Source organism: Morone saxatilis, unplaced genomic scaffold (genome assembly GCF_004916995.1).
Source record: "Morone saxatilis isolate NCDOM2014 unplaced genomic scaffold, NCSU_SB_2.0 Contig11, whole genome shotgun sequence".
Taxonomy (NCBI): Eukaryota; Metazoa; Chordata; class Actinopteri; family Moronidae; genus Morone; species Morone saxatilis.
Window position 1 is genome coordinate 24,234,331 of NW_023339663.1, and position 19,777 is coordinate 24,254,107.

At 42.8% G+C, this 19,777-nt stretch overlaps 2 protein-coding genes across 2 annotated transcripts; both read right to left on the reverse strand.

Annotated features, from left to right (window-relative positions):
- Positions 1-4,848: 4,848 nt before the first annotated feature.
- LOC118343372 (growth arrest-specific protein 1) lies at positions 4,849-7,020 on the reverse strand. Its single transcript, XM_035682164.1, has one exon. It carries the CDS (start codon positions 6,312-6,314, stop codon positions 5,565-5,567), a length of 750 nt encoding a protein of 249 aa, XP_035538057.1. The 5' UTR covers positions 6,315-7,020; the 3' UTR covers positions 4,849-5,564.
- Positions 7,021-9,175: 2,155 nt separating this feature from the next.
- Positions 9,176-15,616, reverse strand: cplx3b (complexin 3b). The gene is made up of 3 exons (XM_035652097.1): positions 15,061-15,616; positions 12,118-12,205; positions 9,176-11,908 (listed from the first exon to the last, which is right to left on the reverse strand). Exons 1-3 carry the CDS (start codon positions 15,216-15,218, stop codon positions 11,684-11,686), a joined length of 471 nt encoding a protein of 156 aa, XP_035507990.1. The 5' UTR covers positions 15,219-15,616; the 3' UTR covers positions 9,176-11,683.
- Positions 15,617-19,777: the final 4,161 nt, after the last annotated feature.

Consider the following 19,777-nt stretch of genomic DNA (forward strand, 5'->3'; position numbering starts at 1 on the left):
AACTATAATCTGCTATACAAATTGTGCGACTTATGCATATACCATTCATAAACTTATCTCAATCCAAGATATAGCCAAATTAATAATGGGTAATATGGATATAAAAATTTCCAAAATACAAGTTCGTGATTGCTTCCATCGTATTAAGATTTACTTTATAAACTTTATATTATACGTTTGCCATTTTTAAGGTACTGTATAATTTAAGTAACCTCTTGAAAACCATAAGCAGCGGTTATGCTGATTTAAAAATGTCATTACATCAACGTCAGTCCAATGACTACCTAGAAAGTAAAGCCCTACCAATGATGGCTAAGATGTTTCACCAATCTTAATATATATAAGGAATATAGATTCAGTGTAATACATGATAAACCCTGGTGAGGTAATTTTAAGTGTCTAAAGTTGTTGCGGCAATACAATCCATCATATGGAGCTAATAAAAGTTCAAATCGCAGAGATTCTATCTTTTATCAGTTTTAAGAGCGTCTAACTGTTGTAATTAACTAATAGCATGAAATTACTTAAGGAGGAAGTGGGCAGTTAGCTGCCAAGCTCAATTAAAATGATCGCTCACACTGATCTTACTGAGCCTGGTAATCTAAGAAAGGATAACTTCATAAGACACTTTTCCCGTAATTCACAATCTTCTGCTAATACCAAAATCTCAATAATAAACAAGCGGATATTTCAGTGCAAAGCCAAACCATTTGGAGGCTCATGTTCCAAACCACTTTACTTTTTGGTAAAGTTATAATATCATTCACAAACCCTATAAAGCAGGTTTTAGTCATGCTACGCTAAGGATAGTGCGGTGTCACACACTGTTTTGCAAAATGTAACTTTAGTTCCCCTACCAAAAGCTGTTTTTCTATGTCACCCACCATATCATGTCAGGCATGTACACCAACAGCCTTGCGCTCGCACAAAAGATGCTACATTCATATAGAATAACATTACGAAAGCTTATGTTGCTCTTGCAGTTACAGGCTGAAAAATTTCATACTATCACTCAAGGCCTCAGGAGAGGAAGCTTCTGCAGCAGCTTCTTCCATCTCTGATTTTTTCGTTAACCCCACCAGGTAATGCCTCCAAGCACCTCAAATCTGACTATTGATTGCACTCAACACAAAAAACTAGGGAGACTATTAACTAGAAGTAAATACATAGAATGGGACCTTTGCCAGCTGCAGTAATATAGGCAACTGTCGATACCCTCCTCCATAGTATTCAGCTTTAATAGAATTGTCTTAAATCCGTACAAATCTGTTCTTTCAACACACTGGCCATGAAACTTTTAACGTCGCTTCACCCAATCATACAAATACGCTGTCCCCTCTAATTCCCACACTCTGCTCTCCCCCACTCCCCATCCTGTTCCAACCCGATTTTACCTGGGAGCATAACATATCAAAACCAAACATGAGCAAGCAAGACCTTGGGTGAGTATGAGACTGTTCAGTGGATAGGAACGGCGGGATAACGAGGAGCCACTGTCGAGCTCGGAGCCCTATTATTCTAAAATTATCACTTCAAATAATTATCAACCATTTCTCGAAAACAAACCCCCCCCCCCTAGAATAAACTCATCAATGGAGATCCAGTGTCACCCCTAATGCAACTCTGATCTCTCAACACACCTCTCTGCCCATCCTCCTCCCCACCCCCGTCTGTCCCTTCTCTTCTCGTCACTCACTCCTCACGCTCTCCCCGCATCCTGTATAAGTTCCATCCACCGCCTCCCCACAATGTCACTGGGACGTCTTCCGATCTGCCGGGGTTATTTAGGAGGCTCTTGTCCTCCTCATACCCACAGGCTATCAATGTTCATCTTCATTGCCGCATAACCATTCCACACCGCCCGGCTCCGAATATGGTGACCGCGCTTCCTCTCTGTTTTCTCAGTGCAGGTGGCGCTCTGCTCGGAGCTTCCACAAGGGTGCCCAGTTCTTCCCAGGTCTAGAACACTTAGAGACTCGCTTCTTTATGCTCCCCACCACTCACATTCCACTTTATCAGGGTGAATTGAATCTTCAGCCAATAGACTCGACCAGCTGTCACATTTTAAAGCTAGTATTTCAATCTAGAGCCTGACAAGCGAGGGCCAATGATCGCAGAATACCGACCTCGGAATGGTGCGGTCAAAGGCACTATTATAGCTATGCCAAATGCTCACTGTTGGAACGGTCAGCTCCCACATGGAAGGCCAATTTGAGAACCACTAAATGCGTTTAGGTTGTGGTTAGGCAGGGACACTGACGGGTCCCGTGGGTGTTAACCTTGGAGTATTGCATCGTGGTTGGATATAAGGTTTCCATTCCTCGTAAGAATCTTTCTCCTCTGGAGATTTGCATTACTCACGTGAGAGATAATTCTCTGCACTTATACGTAGATTTCTTTGGGAAGGGAGGGGGGTCAATATAGATTTGGTAGAGACATCCCACAAACAAGCAGGCAAATCAGCAAACGCAACTCCAGAAGGGTCACCATAAAATATGTCATTCCAAAAAGCTCTTTTCACGTGGCAGCAACATGCTCAGTGGTCCATGAGGACGAGTTAAACGGAAGCGATGGAAGCTGAGCCATACAACACTTCTATCACACAATTGGGCTCTGAGTTAGCCAAATTACGCAGCCCCTCTCTCGCTGAGGTCTTAGCTCAGCCTCACAAAAATTGCCAGGGCACCCCGGACTTGGTTCTCGTCATACATGATTAGCGTAAAATTCCCAGTGTACTGCTCATCTGATTCTAAACCATCAAAACACAGTCTGGTAGTTGAATTTACACACTGGCAATGCCCAGGTGTATAAGTGATAAACCAATTAGCGTGGCATAGGAGTCAAGAATCAGATAACAAATGTACTAGAGCCCTCCTGGGCAGATGCTGAAAAAACACACTATGTTAGTACCTCTATAGTTGCAAGCTACAGCCTACCCACTCTGTATTTCACTGCTTATAAAAAGGAGAAGCTAACGACAGTCTTTTTTCAAACTCATCCAACATGACCTAAATAAACTTATACTCAATAGATCTATGTTTGTCCTTTTGAGCATCATTTTAACAAGGGCTCCTCCAGACCTAGGACCATAAGTCCACACAAGACAAACTGGTATAAATAAAACTTTGAAGCAGCTTCAAGATATAACACTAGAAATTCTAATCATCACTACGTAACCACTGCGAGCCAAGCCCCAAGAAAATCACATGCTCTCTACAGCTATTCCGAATTGATAGGCAGAATCAATAAAGAAACTAAGCTAATCCTCCTTTCAGTAGACCATACCATCAATGGCTGGGCCAACACCCACTATTCTGATCAAACTCCAGATTTGCATAAACCAGGGGCTTTGTGTTAATTATTAATGTTCGGGATCCTCATCCAAAGCCCCAAGATACCCTCTGTGTAATTCCTACTGCACTATCTTATCAGTACGTTATGTTTTTTACGATGCACACAATATATTCTAACCTAAATACCAGAAGCCACAGTATAAAACCGTAGCGCATAGATAATTCACGGTGGGACTAATCCAACATTCACCCATCTTATCTAAACATGTACGCTTTTTTTGAAAAGCTTATTTCTACTTCAAGTTACTATCTCTTGTCTGGAGAGTGCAACTGCCATCAAGTGCTGCAAAAAGAACTAGACTTATCCTGCACAAGCGGACAGAGATATGGCCAAATTAAAAGAAAAAAAAAGGTAATATAAGATCATAATTAAATTATTATGGTAAATTATACATATCAATATGACTATTTTTAATTCCCTTCCATATTAAATGTAACATATCTATATTATTAATATATTATCCATATTCGATATGTCACATTCACTTTCCACTATAGCCTGCCTTCTCACTCCTCTGCTGTCTCTCTCTGTTCGGACTGATAGATAAGCCATCTGTTATGACATTACTGCAGAGTTGGACCTTCCAGCATGTATGACTGAAATGGCAAGCGCGACTCAAAGCAGTCCGTATGCCCAATCCACCAGGCGGACACATCACATATCTTTATTCCCAGATACAGGTTCATGAAAGACCGTAGCCACTCTCATAGCTGTATGTGCTGCAATGATGACAAAACGTCAGGACTTATCCCAGCATACGCTTTCAGCATCGATAACCCTATTAATATTTTCCATTTGAATGTGTCATTTAATAATACATAATCATAAAACCATATATATCCTTTAAAGAAAAATCTACTAGCTTGCCTATAACTAATAACTTGAAATAAAATATAAAACAACACAGATAGTGTTAGGCAATCTTTCTAGACATGACACTAATTTTAATCTTATTCTCTTCTCCTTTTGACTCTCTGCTTCAGGTCTTTCTCAGAAATCTTACTAATACCATCTTCAAACAAAGTATAACGCGATCCCTCCCTTTTGGAATTAATTTCAAAGATGCTTTAACCTTGTCTTGGAAATCAAAACTTCGTTACCGTACGTAATACCATACCTAAGAAGCGAGGAATTACATCGGTCCTGTTCCATGCCCAAATGGATCTTCAACGCTCTTTTTCCGTTTCACCAGCAGTGCCTAGATTATAAAGCTTTGCTTGAGCGCTACTACAAAAATACTCCCTAGTTAACCTCCCCACAAATAAATCCCAGCCATGTGCAAACCTTAAGAAAAATTGCGAAGTCTAGTGTCAAATACCGAGTGCAGTAGGACCGCACCCTTCAATATGTGAACTCCAAGCTTTTCCCCTCCATGCAGTCTGGTAGTGACAGGGCTCTATCTCAGCCGGAGAGTATGCATGGTCGCGGCAGACTGCTGGTTTGACTCCACGTAACTAATGGCATGGAAGAAGCCAGCCGGTGGATGGTGGGGGGGGTCGTGAGGGGTGGGGGCGTTGTCTTAGGAAAAGTTCAATAAAACAATCTCACATGGGGGAGGGGCCCCAGACAGAGTGCTGGAGAGGGGCCTTCAGTTAATTTCAGTACTTGATCCCACACCCTTGCCTGTCCTTTTGACTGTTCCCACAAATATTTGAAGTGTGGTTGCTGCAACAATGCAGAGGCCCCTGAAATGGAGAGCAGAGCAAACAGAGACTGGATGGGTCCAATGTTTGTCTAAAGTCTTAATAAAGCCACACTCCAAAGTACCATTGAAACCAAACAAACAGGAGCTGGTTAAAGGCACACAGAATGGCAATGCCCTGCAACAAAGTGTGGCATGGTTCACTTCCTCTCACATCACCTCAAAGTATGTTTGTGACAACAGGTTTGAGACCTTCAGCTTCACAAGTGAGCAGTTCACCCACACACTACTGTAAGGCCATGTGTGACGATTTGAATCACAAATATTTTTTTTAAAAGAAGCAGTTTTCCTGAGTGAGATGTGCAGGAAGAATTACTACTATGTAAATTGTACGGTTGTGGAAAGCCTACACAAATGACTACTGTGCTCACTCACTGTCGCCCTGCAACTAAAATAGGATGGCAGAGAGGCCTGGGGGTGAAGAAATACATAGCTTCCCTTCTCCAGCAGATCTGGGTTCCCACACCAACTCCAGCTGGACTTAAATCCAACAATTATTTCAATCATCTCAGTACAATATCCGTGCCAGAGGAAGAAACAGGAGTGTCGTGCAGCTGGCCAACCTCTGGGAAGCAGAGGAATCGGTATACACCTCCTCTCTGTCATTTTTAGGGTCATAGTCTTCATCCTCATACATGTCATCCACATCAGGCTGGTCTGAAATAACAGTGTGGTCTCCTATGGAGCAAAGTTTGCTCATGTTCTCCTTGACCACTTCACAGAAAGGCCTCTCTACCCCATCGCAAACACAGCGGTTCAGCAGCACGCCGTTTGGGATGAACAGCATCTGCTGAATGGTGGCTTTGCACTTGGAGGAGCACTTCCTGCCGTTGAACAGCTGCCCGCAGTATGACAAGTAGGCCGTGAGGGAGGTGTGGCAGTTGCTGTCCTCCTCGCAGCGCTGCCGGGCCTCCATGCACCCTATCCCGCCGGCGTCGCTCGGGTGTCTGCGGGGGAGACAGGGCTCTATGGCCCGCTTGGCGCTGAGGCACTCAAGGTCCTGGGCGCAGTCGCAGGTCTCCAGGTCTGGCCCGCTGCGGGTGTGGTTGAGCCGTATCAGCGCATTGATGCAGTGGCTCGGACACTGCCTCCTCGTCCCCCTGATGTTGCCCTCACAAGCTGCTATGTATTGACTGTACGCAAGCTCGCACTCGGGCTCGTCGTGGCACCGAAGGAGCGCCTGCCAGCAGATTAGCTGGGCATCTAAGGCCACCAGCACCCATGGGAGAAGTGCCAGGGCGCTGCACCAACATTTCATGCTTGGATGGAGTTCTAGTTCGGTGGCGTGAACTTTCTCCTCCAGCACATTAGGATCAGGACGATTTACACATTGAATCTCTCAGACTGAAGTTCACAAGAATTCCATACATGGGGAATACACTTTATAAATGATCCACGAACTTGCACGTAAGTTAAGTTCTCCTCCTCCTCCTCCTCCTGCGGTGATCCTCGCAACAGGATCTGACTCAGGAAATTCACCACGCGTGGCTCCAAGACAGAGAGACAGCGCAGTAACAGTCATTCCGGGAAGCACGTCCGTCCAAAAAGTGGGGACTCGTACTCCAAAGTGCAGCCTGTGTGTGCTCCACGCCGCCGGTGCAGATCCGAGGTGGACATTGAAACGCGCCGCAGGGCTATCCAGAGTTAACCACAGTTATTGTCCCCAGCTCACTTTGTACACTTGAACTCATCTCTTCTTGCCATTGTTGGTTTCGACTCCTCTTCCCAGCTCTACCACTTTTAACATCCATCCACGCATTCCGGTGTTTTTGTTTTTTCCCCCCCCTCAAGTTGGAAGAGGTTTCTATCTGTCGCAGTTCGTCCCGCTATGTGCGTCTTTGTCCCTCTCCTTGCTGTTACGCTTCACGGTCCGCCGAGCATTTCCCCACAACACCCCTCCTTCTGTCGAAAAAAAAGAAAGAAAAAGTTTTCCTTCCCCCGTCTCTCTCTCTCCCTCTCCCTCTCTCTCTCATTTACCATCCTGGCCACCGATTGGTCGTCATTGAGGAGTCAGCCGTGGGACCCATTTCCAGGCCTGCAGCCGCACAGGCTCTGCAGCACAAATCCTCTCGGTACATGATGAGATAGGCTGGTCGAAAATGTTTATGATTTAACTTGCATGAAACCCAGGATCTGTGTGGTCCCCTCTTTTCTTGTAGCAAAACACAAGTGGAAAGGGGGGCGGGGGGGCTTGCAAAACGCATTCCTTTGCAAGAAGCTCACATCTGCAACTTCACTGCTCCAATTTTCAGCGCGCACAAACAAATCTGTTCCTTTTTAACCATAAACAGGGCAGGGGGGAACCTCTGTGATAACTGCCTCTGTCGTTGAGGGTTTTCACTTAAAGGTTCTCGCTAATTGTCGCTCTTTCCTCCTCTCTCTCTGCCCTGCCTCTCATTCTGCAGAGTTTGTAAGGCCCCGATTGATAGAAAAGAATGGGAGAGAATAGTATTTTCTGGCCCGTTTCACCCCGATTGTGTCAGATTGGCCATGCAGTAGCCCAGTGTCTTTCCAGGCTGCAGATTGTCCACGCACTGCGGCCTATCAATAGAGAGGGGTTCCAGCATCAATATATTTTACAGCTATCCCCTTTCACACCACACTTGAAAACTACCAATAGCCCAGGCTTTTCTGCCATTGAAATGGTAACTAACTAGATTTTTTTTTCAGGTCTGCCCCCACTGAGAAGCAGTGCCAGTTTTGCACAAACTCCACAAAACCAGATGGATGCCAGAACTGAGATCAGTTCAACACAGTATGACAGATAGCTGCTGGTAAAACTGCAGTTCAGTTTCCAAAACATGCACAGAGTTGGCGTTAGACCTACAGTACACATACATATATAACCAGGTGGACAAAATAACAGAAACATACAGTAAAGCACTCTATCACAACACTGCAAACAAGAGCTTCCAAAATAACAATGAATACAATTCTGTCTTCCACTCTCAACATAATTGTCCCACAGTAGTGTTTTTATAGGACTGTACTGTATTATTTTGTTTCTTCTGTATTCACCTGTCTACATACATACACTCAGCTGCCACTTTATTATGTAGCCTACACATGTAAAAGCTATTGCAACTTAATACAACGGCTCTGCCATAAATTCTGTCTCTGTAGTTGAGTTGAGTTTTTGTTGACATTGTCATGTGTCAATTCAACTATGTAAAACTTCTAGTCTTTATATGGGACATGCATCTATATAGGGTAAGCCTTTAACTCCTTTTGCCCAAAACTCTTTCTCAGCAAAGATGGGCAATAACATCAGATTGTTGATTTAAACTATTATGAATATTACATATAAATACATATAAATAACAAATCATTCATTTGATAATTTCATACTTTGTTGCTAACGGTTTCCATAAAATGAATTGATTGATTGAATTGTGGAGAATCTAACGACGTGTAGCATGTCCATATTGACAAAAGTTTAAACATTAGATTTGTGTAGACGATCTAAGCAGCTTAGAACTCGCTCAAGTGGGCGACATAGTGGACTTTGAAGAGGTTTTATACATCCAAAGAAATTCTTTAAACCTGCGTCTCATTGAGACCCTGCTTTCAATTGAAGTTTTACAATATATGTTTATTATTGAAGTCATAGTTAAAGCTGGTTTTGTACAGCATTATATTTTTCAGGTGTTTCCTATAAGGGGGTAGAAACACCTTAATTGAATGCAGTCTAGCACACCACCACTAACTATGACATTGTACAATGGCACCTAAAGTGGCCTCTACAAACATGCATGAATTGTATGTGGATTATTTGACTCATTCTGTCACTGCACTGTGCCACAGAATGAGGATGTTTTCCCTAATCAGAAATGCTAAATTGTATCATTTATCTTTGAATACTGACTAAAGCATCCCATTATTGACTGTCAGTGATAATCTATCAGCCTCTATCTGCAGCCTCCCTTGTGGATGCCTCTGTAGTTGTGAGTGTATTTTTGTCTCCACCTGGTGTTCTAGTTGCTGCAAATGTAAGACTACTGACACATCATCTCAGACAGCTGCTGCACAAGCAGCTCCTGTGCAAAAATCACACAGAACAGAGAGGAAGTTTGTTATCCTAAAAATCAGTTTATTGCAGTTAAAACTCAAAAATCACTGAAATACTTTTGGAGACAGAATGATAGAGATACTGTGAAACAAACAAAACAGCCAGAGAACTAGAAGAAACTGCGTGTCGTGGCAGCCATTTCCTGATAAATCAGTTCCACAGGATGACAACACAAAAAATACATTTGTATATTATTACTATTATTATTATTATTGAGTTATTGAATTATTATTTCAAGTCACACACACTCATACAAAGCAAACAGCTTGCTTTATGGCTTCTGTTCCACCCATTTATATTGTCTCATGATCAAACATGACAGATTCTAGTAGCTCTATTATAAAAGGACTTATTGCAACTTTTCCTCTGCTTTATATTATTTAAATGTTACGAATATACGGCTCATCTATCACATGACAATAACCACTATACTGAAAATGTTTACGTGTAGCCTCAGTTTTCATTCAGCAGTAGTGTGGCACCTACAGCATCTTGAAACAAACAGTCAGTATCTTTTTGTCCTCATTTCCTCTAAAATCAAACGTTTATATGTGAGATGAAGACTTGTATAATCATAAAGTACCCAAAGAATAACATGTTTCGGCAGTAGAGCTATAACAGGAATCAGAGTGGGGACAAATATGAGCTGACATCATCCTCCGCACCACTGCTACATAAAATCAAACACTGGCAAAATGTAGCGTATATGGATTCAACACAACATCAACATCATCCCCTCTTGATTCGCCCACACCTTCACTTACACTCGGAAAGAAAATGACATAGACAGAATACCGAGTTACGCTGTAAGCCCACAGTGACCATGTGCTGTGTAACACTGTGACCAGCACTCTCAGCCACAGGACCAGTTTAGCTTTGTTTGTTTTTTTTTTGTATTTTTTTTACAAAGACGCCACTTAACATGTCACGTTGTCTGAACAACACAAATCCACCAGCACAAAACAGCACCACTGAGACGCAGGGGGTCAATGAGATGGAGGACAGGTCAAGGGTCATGTGAAGGTCAACAGTACTACACGACGCAGCGAGTTGATGAAAACAGAGGGAAGAGCAAGCCGCTGTTGACAGTATAGGCAAACAGCAGATACATTTACATCTTATACAACATAAATATATGTGGATTTATACGCACACCGCAGTTACACAGGTTGACATATTTGTGCCATATCCTTTACATTGGTCGAAGTGTTTTCAACAAAGGCTTTGGCATATGACTTCTAAAGCATTTAAGTTGATCTAATCCGAACAGCTTTTTTTTTTTTTTTAAAACCTCTGGATGCATCACAAAGACATATATGCTCCCCGTGTTCTTGATAATGATGCTAGGTTCAGTTTGGGAGCACAATTATTGTACACACTTTAAATTCTTACATCAAATAAAATGCAGCAAATCTATCATATCCTGCCCTTAAGTGAGACATAATATCTGCCTGCTCACAAATGTTTTGTTGCTTTTAATTAAAAATAAGAAACAAACCAACAAGCAGGCCTGTCTTTGTAAAAAGTAGCTGACAGATGTTGGAGCTGTAGAGAAGACAACCTTGTACGGACGTCCAAGGCACACTGAAGTACAGAAAAAGCTTAAAATAAAAAAAGAAGCCTTTTCTAAAGATATGTCTCGGAAAAGATTAAAACTAAGATTAATCCAGCTCACAGGGAGCTTTCATCAGGGTGCCAGGGGGCCAACATTAGTAAGCTACTTATGGCAAAAATCAGCCTCATTTGTTGCTCTAAATGAATATTGCCTATTTCTAAGATTTTGTGCTTTTGTACGTGGAATATAAATAACCCCACAAATGGCTCTTTCATTTTATTTCTCCTAAAATAAATTACCCAAATTCAACATAACCACCACACGTATGGCATATGAGCCCAGTGTGTACGTGTGTTTTCCTTCCAACTGAGCAGCTGATCTCAGTGATCCTCTCTCGGTAAAAGGTGCACGTGTTCATGAGTGAAATCATCTGCTGTGTGTTTGGAAGCAACGGAAACCTGCACACACACACACACACACACCTGAGACCTCTGCTGCAGAATCATATTGTGTTATCTCTGGTCACGTGAGGTACAGAGAGCGAGGGTTAGGGAATGCAAGGAGTAAGGGATTCAATAGGCTGATCTTTCTCAGAGGAGGAGTTGCTCTAAAGGCAGAAGTAACGTCATTGGTTAAATATCAACAGGAGGAGCCAAACAACTACAGTCTTTGTGCCACTAAGCTAATTTTAATAAAAATATTTATGACATTCATCACTTTTGAGACAAAACTGGCTCACCTAGATGACACTGTGGCAAGAATTATTTCTTTTCCAGTTAGTAAGACGAGCCCCAGGTTTCATAATATCTTCCTCATCTTTTACTTTTATTTCTGCTGGGCCTCAGACTAACTTTGCACAGCTAGAAAAACTGTTATTATGTGGCTCTGCCAACTGACATTCCACCCAAGCAACAAGAATATTTCTACCTCCAGAGCAGCTCTGCCTTTAAAAAATATTTGTACAAGTAAAACTCTAATCTTCTGGGATTTAGAACTGGCCAAATCACATGAGACTGCAATTCTCCGTCTGCTTTTTGAGGTCTTCCAGTGTGGCCTGGGCTTTGTCCTTCAGCTGGTCGATGTCCACATTCTGGATGTTGGACAGCTGGCCCAGCACCGACTGCTTGTGCGTTTCCTCCTGGTTGTCCTCGGCGATCATCTTGGCCAGCTCTGTGGGCAACACCACATCGTCCCCTGCCTGCTGGATCTGGGTCTCATCCATCTCGTTCTGAGGTAGATGCGCATGCATGTCCATGTGGAAACACCCAAAAGGACAGGAGAAAGAAGGACAACAAATTTAGAGGGCTGTACTTTATAGAAATATCGTACTTGGCTGCAAGAATTTTGTGGATTTTACAAAGGCAGTGATCCTGTTGGAGACAGTCAGTCCAAACATGCATTGTCTTTACTTTCAAAAGCAGAGCTGGATTAGTTTACCTTTGGTAGTCTGTACTTGTCCCGGAAATGACTTCTAACTGTGGCTCTCTCAGCTTTCTTCTGGGCAAAGCTGGCTTCTCGTTCTTGTCTGTGAGAAAGGAGGATAAATAGTATTTTGGCAGAATTTTCTCAGTGCCACTGAACATAAAGATATTCATCAACTCAAACCAAAGCTGGCTAGGAAATATCTTTTTTAATCAACTGTGTCACTTTCAGCTGTGGAATAGCAATGCTAACTCCAAGCAGCACACATTTAAGCCCCATATATTATCTGAAAATGAAGAAAATCAATGTTCATTAGTGCCATGTGCAGTTGCATCTCTGCTTTAAGAGCATCATGGGGCTCCTACTGCATCTGGACCTTGGAGGTCTTGGAGCTTAACGTCTTAACACTAACTACAGAGTGTAGAGCCAGCAGAAGGTGGAGCAGCAGTGGGTAGTGTTGGGGGGGGGTTCAGGAAGAGACGTTCTGTTTATGTTGAGGAGCCCCAGATGCGGCATCCTGTCAGTCCAGCACTCCTTTGAGGGAATTCAGTCCTCTTGGGATGTGGGCTACTAGGGGTAACCTACTAACTGCAGACTCATTACCGCTCCCCCACTTTTACAACTGTCAACCCCATAGCCTACATTTCCTGGACTTGTCTCACCCTAGCTAGTATTGCAGTGTGCTTCCTAGCAGCACCTACATTGCTGCTCTTTAGGTTGTTTTCATCTTTTAAGGTTGGAAACCCTCACAAGAGCTTTCTAACGGTCTTTGCAAAATGGGCAGTTTGAGGCAAACCATCTAAGAAATTAAAGATGACACTCCAACCATCTTGCTTGAGGTCTGACCCTGCACACAGATAGGTATTTAGGCATTTCTACAATTCTACATCTGTCTCTGAGAAACCAACGGTTGGAAGATATTTATCTGTCTGTTTATCTATCAGCCTCCAGTTATTTGTTTCTTAAAACTCACTCTTGTGAACAATACAGCCGACAGTATGCAAGGCCTCCAGCAGAGGGCAGGCAGTAGGCTGCTGGCTATGCTCTCTTCACTCAATGTCACTGGAATATTTACGGCTTTAGTGTAGTTCATAATTGCCCCTCATAAATTGCTAAATTTGCTCAAATGCCTCTAACATGAGTCAACAACATGACATAATGCTTAAACTTGCTCATATGGCCTGAGGCAAAACATGGCATGAGTACAGTGACAAAAGACCACATTTTATTAGAGTTAGTGAAATACAGTAGGTGCTTATGACAAAATCAACTCTTCAAAGCTACAGTGGCAGAGGTTGCATTGTACGCCTGAAAGGATCATATCAGCTGCATAATCTAAAGGCGGGGGGACACTGGAGGACCATGGGCATGGTTTGCAAAGTGTTTGTACCCAATGTGTCAGGGGAAGGTCGTTTTATCTGGAGATGCAGCATTCATGGTGTTGTCCGTGTGAGCCGAGTTCACTTTGTATTAACATGAACGGGCCAAACACCAAATGGCACATAGGCCCATGCGGCGCACACTTGCGGCCAATGAGCAGAGCTTTGTGTCTTCCCCTCTCAAGGGCATCAGATGACCAGGGTTGTCACTGTGGCCCGGGTGCTGAGGGTGATAAAATGTCTACATGTGACATGTCAGTGAGAGAAACCCAACCGCCCCCCCCCCCCCCCCCAACCTTATTCTGTTTTAATCTGAGCAGTATGGGCTTCTCAGAGCTCATGTTTAGCACCTCTGACTAATAACTCACTTCCACTGAAGGTCACATAATGACGGCAGAGCATTAAGCATCTCGCCATGCCTCCTGTAGAGCTCAGTGGGCTGAGCTGAGCGTTAATACTGCCAGAGTTAGGACTTCACTTCCCACTCACACTTAAAATGTCTGCACATGGTGCTGTGAGGCACTTTGGATAAAAGTGTGCATTAAATGTGTCTATGCTGATGAGCCAGTGATTGGAAACAATTGGATAATTCTGTTTTTATAATGTATGCTCGCCCAGGGAACCAGCAGCGCTGCTTTAGATGCACTGTAACAACTGAAGTTATTCCATAATATCTATCTATTGTAACTTATTCTATGACCAGGACAGAGAACATCTGACATGGGATGTGGAGTCCTCCTCTAGGGAAGCATCACACTAATGAATCATGAGTTACTGTCTGCTGGGTGAACTCTGTTTGGCAAATGACCTTGTTGTTACCTTATGCTGTCCTCCAGCGGCTCAGGGGATAAACACCACAACAAATATGTAAATTAGGACAAATTTACATTTAAAGAATTCACTTTTGCAAGTGAGACACAGAGCAAAGATTGAAATGACAGAAGCAAGCATGACAAAAGGTGCTGTATATGTATTTATAAAAATATGAGCTAAAACACTAAATTGGAGATATATTAGAGGCCATACTATTCTATATTCTATTCATACTATTTAATCAGCTGTAAATGTAATACATTTTTCCAATTTTTCGATAAATCTTGAGTAGTAACATATGAATGATGAAAGTCGGCTAAGAAGCCCAAATGAATTAACATTAGATTATGTTGTTGGATGTTTGCCCTCTGATAATATGGAGGTCTTACTTTACACACTTTATTTACCACACAATCTGATTCATTAGTCAGCCCAGCAATAGGAACATGTTTCGCCCCAGGCATGAATCCCTGTAGACATTTCCATGGAAGAATGATTACACCTAAACCTAAATTAAAAAACAGCGCTACACAATTTGTCGAAGCTAAGAGCCAGAGAGCTCCCTGGGCGAGAGGAGCAGCTGTGTGTGGAGCGCTCACGTTATTGCATTGATGCGTAAAAGAGCGCACGGCGCACTGGGAGCGCTCTGCTATTTACACTCTAAAAACGCACAGTTTAAATGATGCCATACTGCCGCGGCTTTCCCCACACATACTGTAGGTTTTCATTACAACTTGACATTCACAAGCTTCAATCATTGCCTTACTTTTCCTCCTCTAACTGTTGCTGATACTGTTCAAATTCCTCTTGAGTCATCCCCTGCGCGGCGGCATCTGATTTCTCCGCTTCGGGTTTCTCCTCCGTCAGTCCGCCTGTCAGGTTCTTCAGCTGTCCTCCCACCACGTGTTTTACCATGAAAGCCATGGCTGCGCCTCAGAGAGTCCCCTGTTTGATCGGCTAAGGAGTTGAGGGCTTGCTGCGCTCTTGGATGGAGCGGTGACGGTGGATAAGTATCCGCCAAATGACGCTTAAACCAAACGTTTGGGAGTGTTGCACAGGAGCCTGTAACTTTCAAAGGCTCGATGGGAGCAGTCAAACCGGGGAAAAGAGACAGAATTAGTCCAACGGCGCGTCGGAAGCTGGCAGTTTCAGCACCACTGGCCCTGGACAGCTCCGCGTCGTGAAGGATGGAGAGGAGATGCTCAGTTATGAGTCAACAAGTTTGGCGCTGAACTCTACCAATCCTGTGACTCCGTCCGCAGCCACCACTCCCTCCGCCCAATCCCAGGCACCGCCGGACTGGGTGTGCGCTTGCACGCCGCGCGTCGGCATCGTGGGCTGCTCCCTCCCGTGATTCGCCGTCTGACGATAACTCACGATGGACTCCGGGAGGGATAAACAACACGTGACAAGCCTCAGTGTCTCCTGGCTGTTTTGGTGCCTCTGTCTCTCTCAGGGTCATCTGCGCGCTGGAGCCTAACGCACAGTTTGTCAACACACAAAGAGTTTCCTAATTGCAAATTAGTCAAATGGCTGTCCATTAACCCACGGCATCAGTTCGGTTTATTGGCCTAATCACTTAGAAATGATGAGTGGCTGTCTTCTTTAGTGAGGTTTGTTTGACGTAGGGGAAGAAGCTCATTTTCACAAGATGAGAGGAGGCTGAAATGATGGGGCGTGTGCAGTGTGCCAGTAAATGCATCTCTCAGTCTGAGCACATCCTCCATGTGCATTTAATCCCCTTGTAAATATTCCTTGTCCCTAACATTCAGGAACTGGAGCTGACAGCCTAAACCTTTACATTGTGTACACTTGTGTCTGTAATGCCAGTGTCTTGTGCTTATTAGGCCTCCTATAGCAGGATTTTCTGTGCTACTTCCTCCTTCCTTCTTTATGTGTTTGATGCTGTAGGCGGGTGAATAGTTCAACTTTCATCACCAGAAAATATAATTTATTAAGAGGCTGGGTGCTTCTGGATGACACTGTGTGACGCAGTGTTCAGCTGGAAAGCCTCACTTCTAAAAATATGACCTGAGTGTGTGTGTGTGAGAGAGAGAGGAATATTTTAAATCTCTCTCTCTTTGAGGTTCTTGACATCCAAAGTGTGAAAAGGAACTTTGATTACAAGTCAACAACTCCGGCGTCCTGATCCTCGCAGCAGTCTGACACCGAGCCTGGCCTACTTTCCCGGTCCCTGTGGATCAGGAGAGACGGAGCACGTCTCAGTGTCTTTTTGTCACAGGCTTAGCGGGGCCCTGTTAGCCTATACCTGGCTTGCTTTTAAATCTCTCTCCAACTTCAAAGCTGCCATCGGTGAATAGATTGAAACGTAACGCAGTGAATAAGATCAAGACTGTAATCTCTGTGAAATTTAATAAAAAGAAAGAATTTGCCTAACCAGCATGTTTCAACATGAAATTATATCTTTTCACTTCCGATATTCACACCCAGACACCCGACCAGTTCCCAGCCCAGGTCTCACTCACTTTTTTATGGATTATCACTGTCACTTACAGTCACACTCAATACTTCATATCAAAACCTTTTTTTTAACCCTTTTTGTAAGACAGGGACATGAGTCATGTGTGGAAAAGTGTCTGGTATCACAGGAGTTGCTATTTAATGGTTACTTGTGATACTAGTGGACTAGGTAATCACTGACATCATGGCTGGACAACTGAGCATTCAGATGGAACTGACTGTCAAACCAGTGGGACTAGCCACTGTTGGTTGGCTTAGGTGAGAGTAGGATTCAGACGCATTTTAAATGTATGTTAGGTCGGGGTTATAGACTGGTGTTCCCTGTCAGAGGGCTCAGTGGAATTATGATACCACTGCAGAGCGTAATGACATGTAAATGTATTATTATGAATACTGGGCTTCCATAGAAATACTCACCCAACGTTTGGCACAGTTCATGTTTATTTTTACCTATAAAACCTGCAAAATTCCAATGGATTTCAAAATGGCGTTTTATTCATACTGAGTACATTTGTCAATTGAATAAAAGTGAATGTTTTACATGAAATGAGTGCCTTGTGAAATGTACAGCCATTTCATAGACCATTACATAATATGGTTTCATTTAAGGTTCCACCTTTTTCAAATGATACATAGGTACCAATTTGTAAAAATAAGCTTTGTAAAAATATTAGATACTAAAATAAGACTGATTTCACACTCTTGTGGTTGATGTGTTGCAAGAACAGATCACAATCAGTGAAATTGTTTCATATTAAAGGATGTTTCTGAGTCCTTCACTTGCAAAAGAGGACGCAATTGGCTGTTTTTTTAAATAAGAGCACATGGCAATGAAATTAAATGAAATGAAACTGTCACGGTCAAAAACAGAGAAAAACAACAGCATTACTCACAGTACCTGATTTAAAAATAGGCTCATGTTAATGCTTCCTGGCTCCTGTTTCTGCTCAGGTAATTTTGCTGCGTGCTCTGCTGATTGATGTCTCACTGTACTGTGAAAATTAACGGTTAAGATCTGGCTTTTTACATATATGAAGTATAAGTGCATGCACAGCCTTCACACATATGTTTACTGTAAAAGCCATGCATGATTGCACAGAAGCCTTTCCCTTACTCCATAAACATCTGTTTAATCATCAGAAGTTTTTAGTCCAGTTTTATTAGTCCAAATCCCACTGAAGAAAAACAATTCACATTGTAAGACAGAAAAAGTTTGGCCATTGAATAGACATAAGAAGAATGTTTGAGGCATAAGCAACAAAAGGTCACAGAAGCATGACATACCGTGGTTGTTGTTGTGAGGCAGGATTGATTGCGGCGTGAGTCAATGCAACTGAAAGCATCACGCTGGCTCCCGCCCAGTCACACTTCCTGCCTGGTTACACTTGATCTTTAAGGATTATGAGCCTGTGTGGGATTGGGAGAGATGGGTTTATGTACACCATCACACACACTCGCTGATCCTCAGCAGCCGAGTGTTACACCTTTGTTTCTTTAGACATGGTATGACAAGGGATTAGACTCATCAAACAAATTTGCCCTGCAGCAGACAATATGCACATTCAAGGAGTTTTTTAATTCACACAGGCGGACATGACGCCATTAGCAAGTCACTGGGATGCCTGTCTTAAGGAAAGCAGTGTGTGAGTGGCGCCACCCTCGTGAGATGACAAAATATCACGCTAATCCCATTAGAAGTGAAAAGTGCTCTGTGTACTGGGTGACAAAACTAGTTTTTGTATCAAGAAAGGCCATTTGATAGGCTAATGATTTGGTGAGATTTATTTCTACCTGCATCAGGTCCTCACCAGAGATGGAACAGACAGGTGGGGTCACAGCAGCATGGCACCATATGGTGGCAAGCGAGTCACCCCAGCAGTGGTGGTTTGATGCCCCACAGGCTGTCTAGGAGGTGTTGAATTACACCACATGTCAGCATGGCAACTGTCCCCCCAGCTAACATCAACTACTTTGTCATGAAGTGAATATTATGGCCCTGCAACAGAGCAAAAGAAGACTACTTTTGTTGCCGTTCCATTAAAGGTTACATTTAGGAGGCTCTGTTGTCAGAAATGGAATATAATATTCATAGGTATGTTTTCAGTGTATAATAACCTGAATATAGTAATTTTCAATACCTTTGAATGAGCTGTTTTTATCTACAAACACCTCGACTTCCATGGAGTCCGCCATGTTGAACCGCCATGTTTCTACAGAATACCACATATCACAAGGCACACTTATGCAGCTGCCTATATATATATATATATATTACTGCTGTATTATAGTTAATTTGTTAGATACAATTTTACTTAGCCTCTTTCCCAGCTCGGATGAGGAACACTATTTATCCATTTTGGTATTTTTACACATTTTTATTATTCCTCAACTATCTGGCTTTTATTTTTCCTTTCATATTAATGACTTTAAAAAGGGTTGACATAGGGATGGAGAACTAAAAGGCAAAGGATGTGTTGTGTCGGTCTGCTCTAGTTGTATTTTGAATTCAAGTATGTATGTATTTCCTTCAAATTTAATATGTATACTTTCACAGAGGGGCAGCGGTCTCTTTCAACACAGAAAAAATAAATTTACTGGAAAAAGTGATAACTGGCGACAGGAAGCCAGACTGGGATTTAAATTACACATTGGCATGGTTGGAAGTGTGAAAAGAAGCTGCTAAGAGACACACTCAGCGACAGAATTCACAGCATAAAAATGTGCAGATCAAAAGTGAGAAAGATGAAACACAAATGTTCAGAGAATTGACTGGAATAGGCTGTGAAATTGAGTGTGAACAGAAAAAAGGCCCAAAATGGTCAGAAACATTGCAGAGCAGCTGCCTCCAAAATTGCGGTTACATAGGTCTGGGACTAAACTGCACAAATCAGAAAGACAAGACATCACTGAAATAAATGGAAAGCAAATGCCAGGGGTTTAGCAGATAGGCAGGCTCCTAACGTCTAACCAGGCCACAGTTATTTAGCCATTATTTTATCCAC

Bases quoted from the DNA above. Each gene is read 5' to 3' on its own strand.
- cplx3b (XM_035652097.1), bottom strand. From the start codon at position 15,218: ATGGCTTTCATGGTAAAACACGTGGTGGGAGGACAGCTGAAGAACCTG. The intron at 12,206-15,060 runs GTAAGGCAATGA...CCTTTCTCACAG, and splicing joins CAACAGTTAGAGGAGGAAAA to ACAAGAACGAGAAGCCAGCT. The intron at 11,909-12,117 runs GTAAACTAATCC...CATCTACCTCAG, and splicing joins ACAAGTACAGACTACCAAAG to AACGAGATGGATGAGACCCA.
- LOC118343372 (XM_035682164.1), bottom strand. From the start codon at position 6,314: ATGAAATGTTGGTGCAGCGCCCTGGCACTTCTCCCATGGGTGCTGGTG.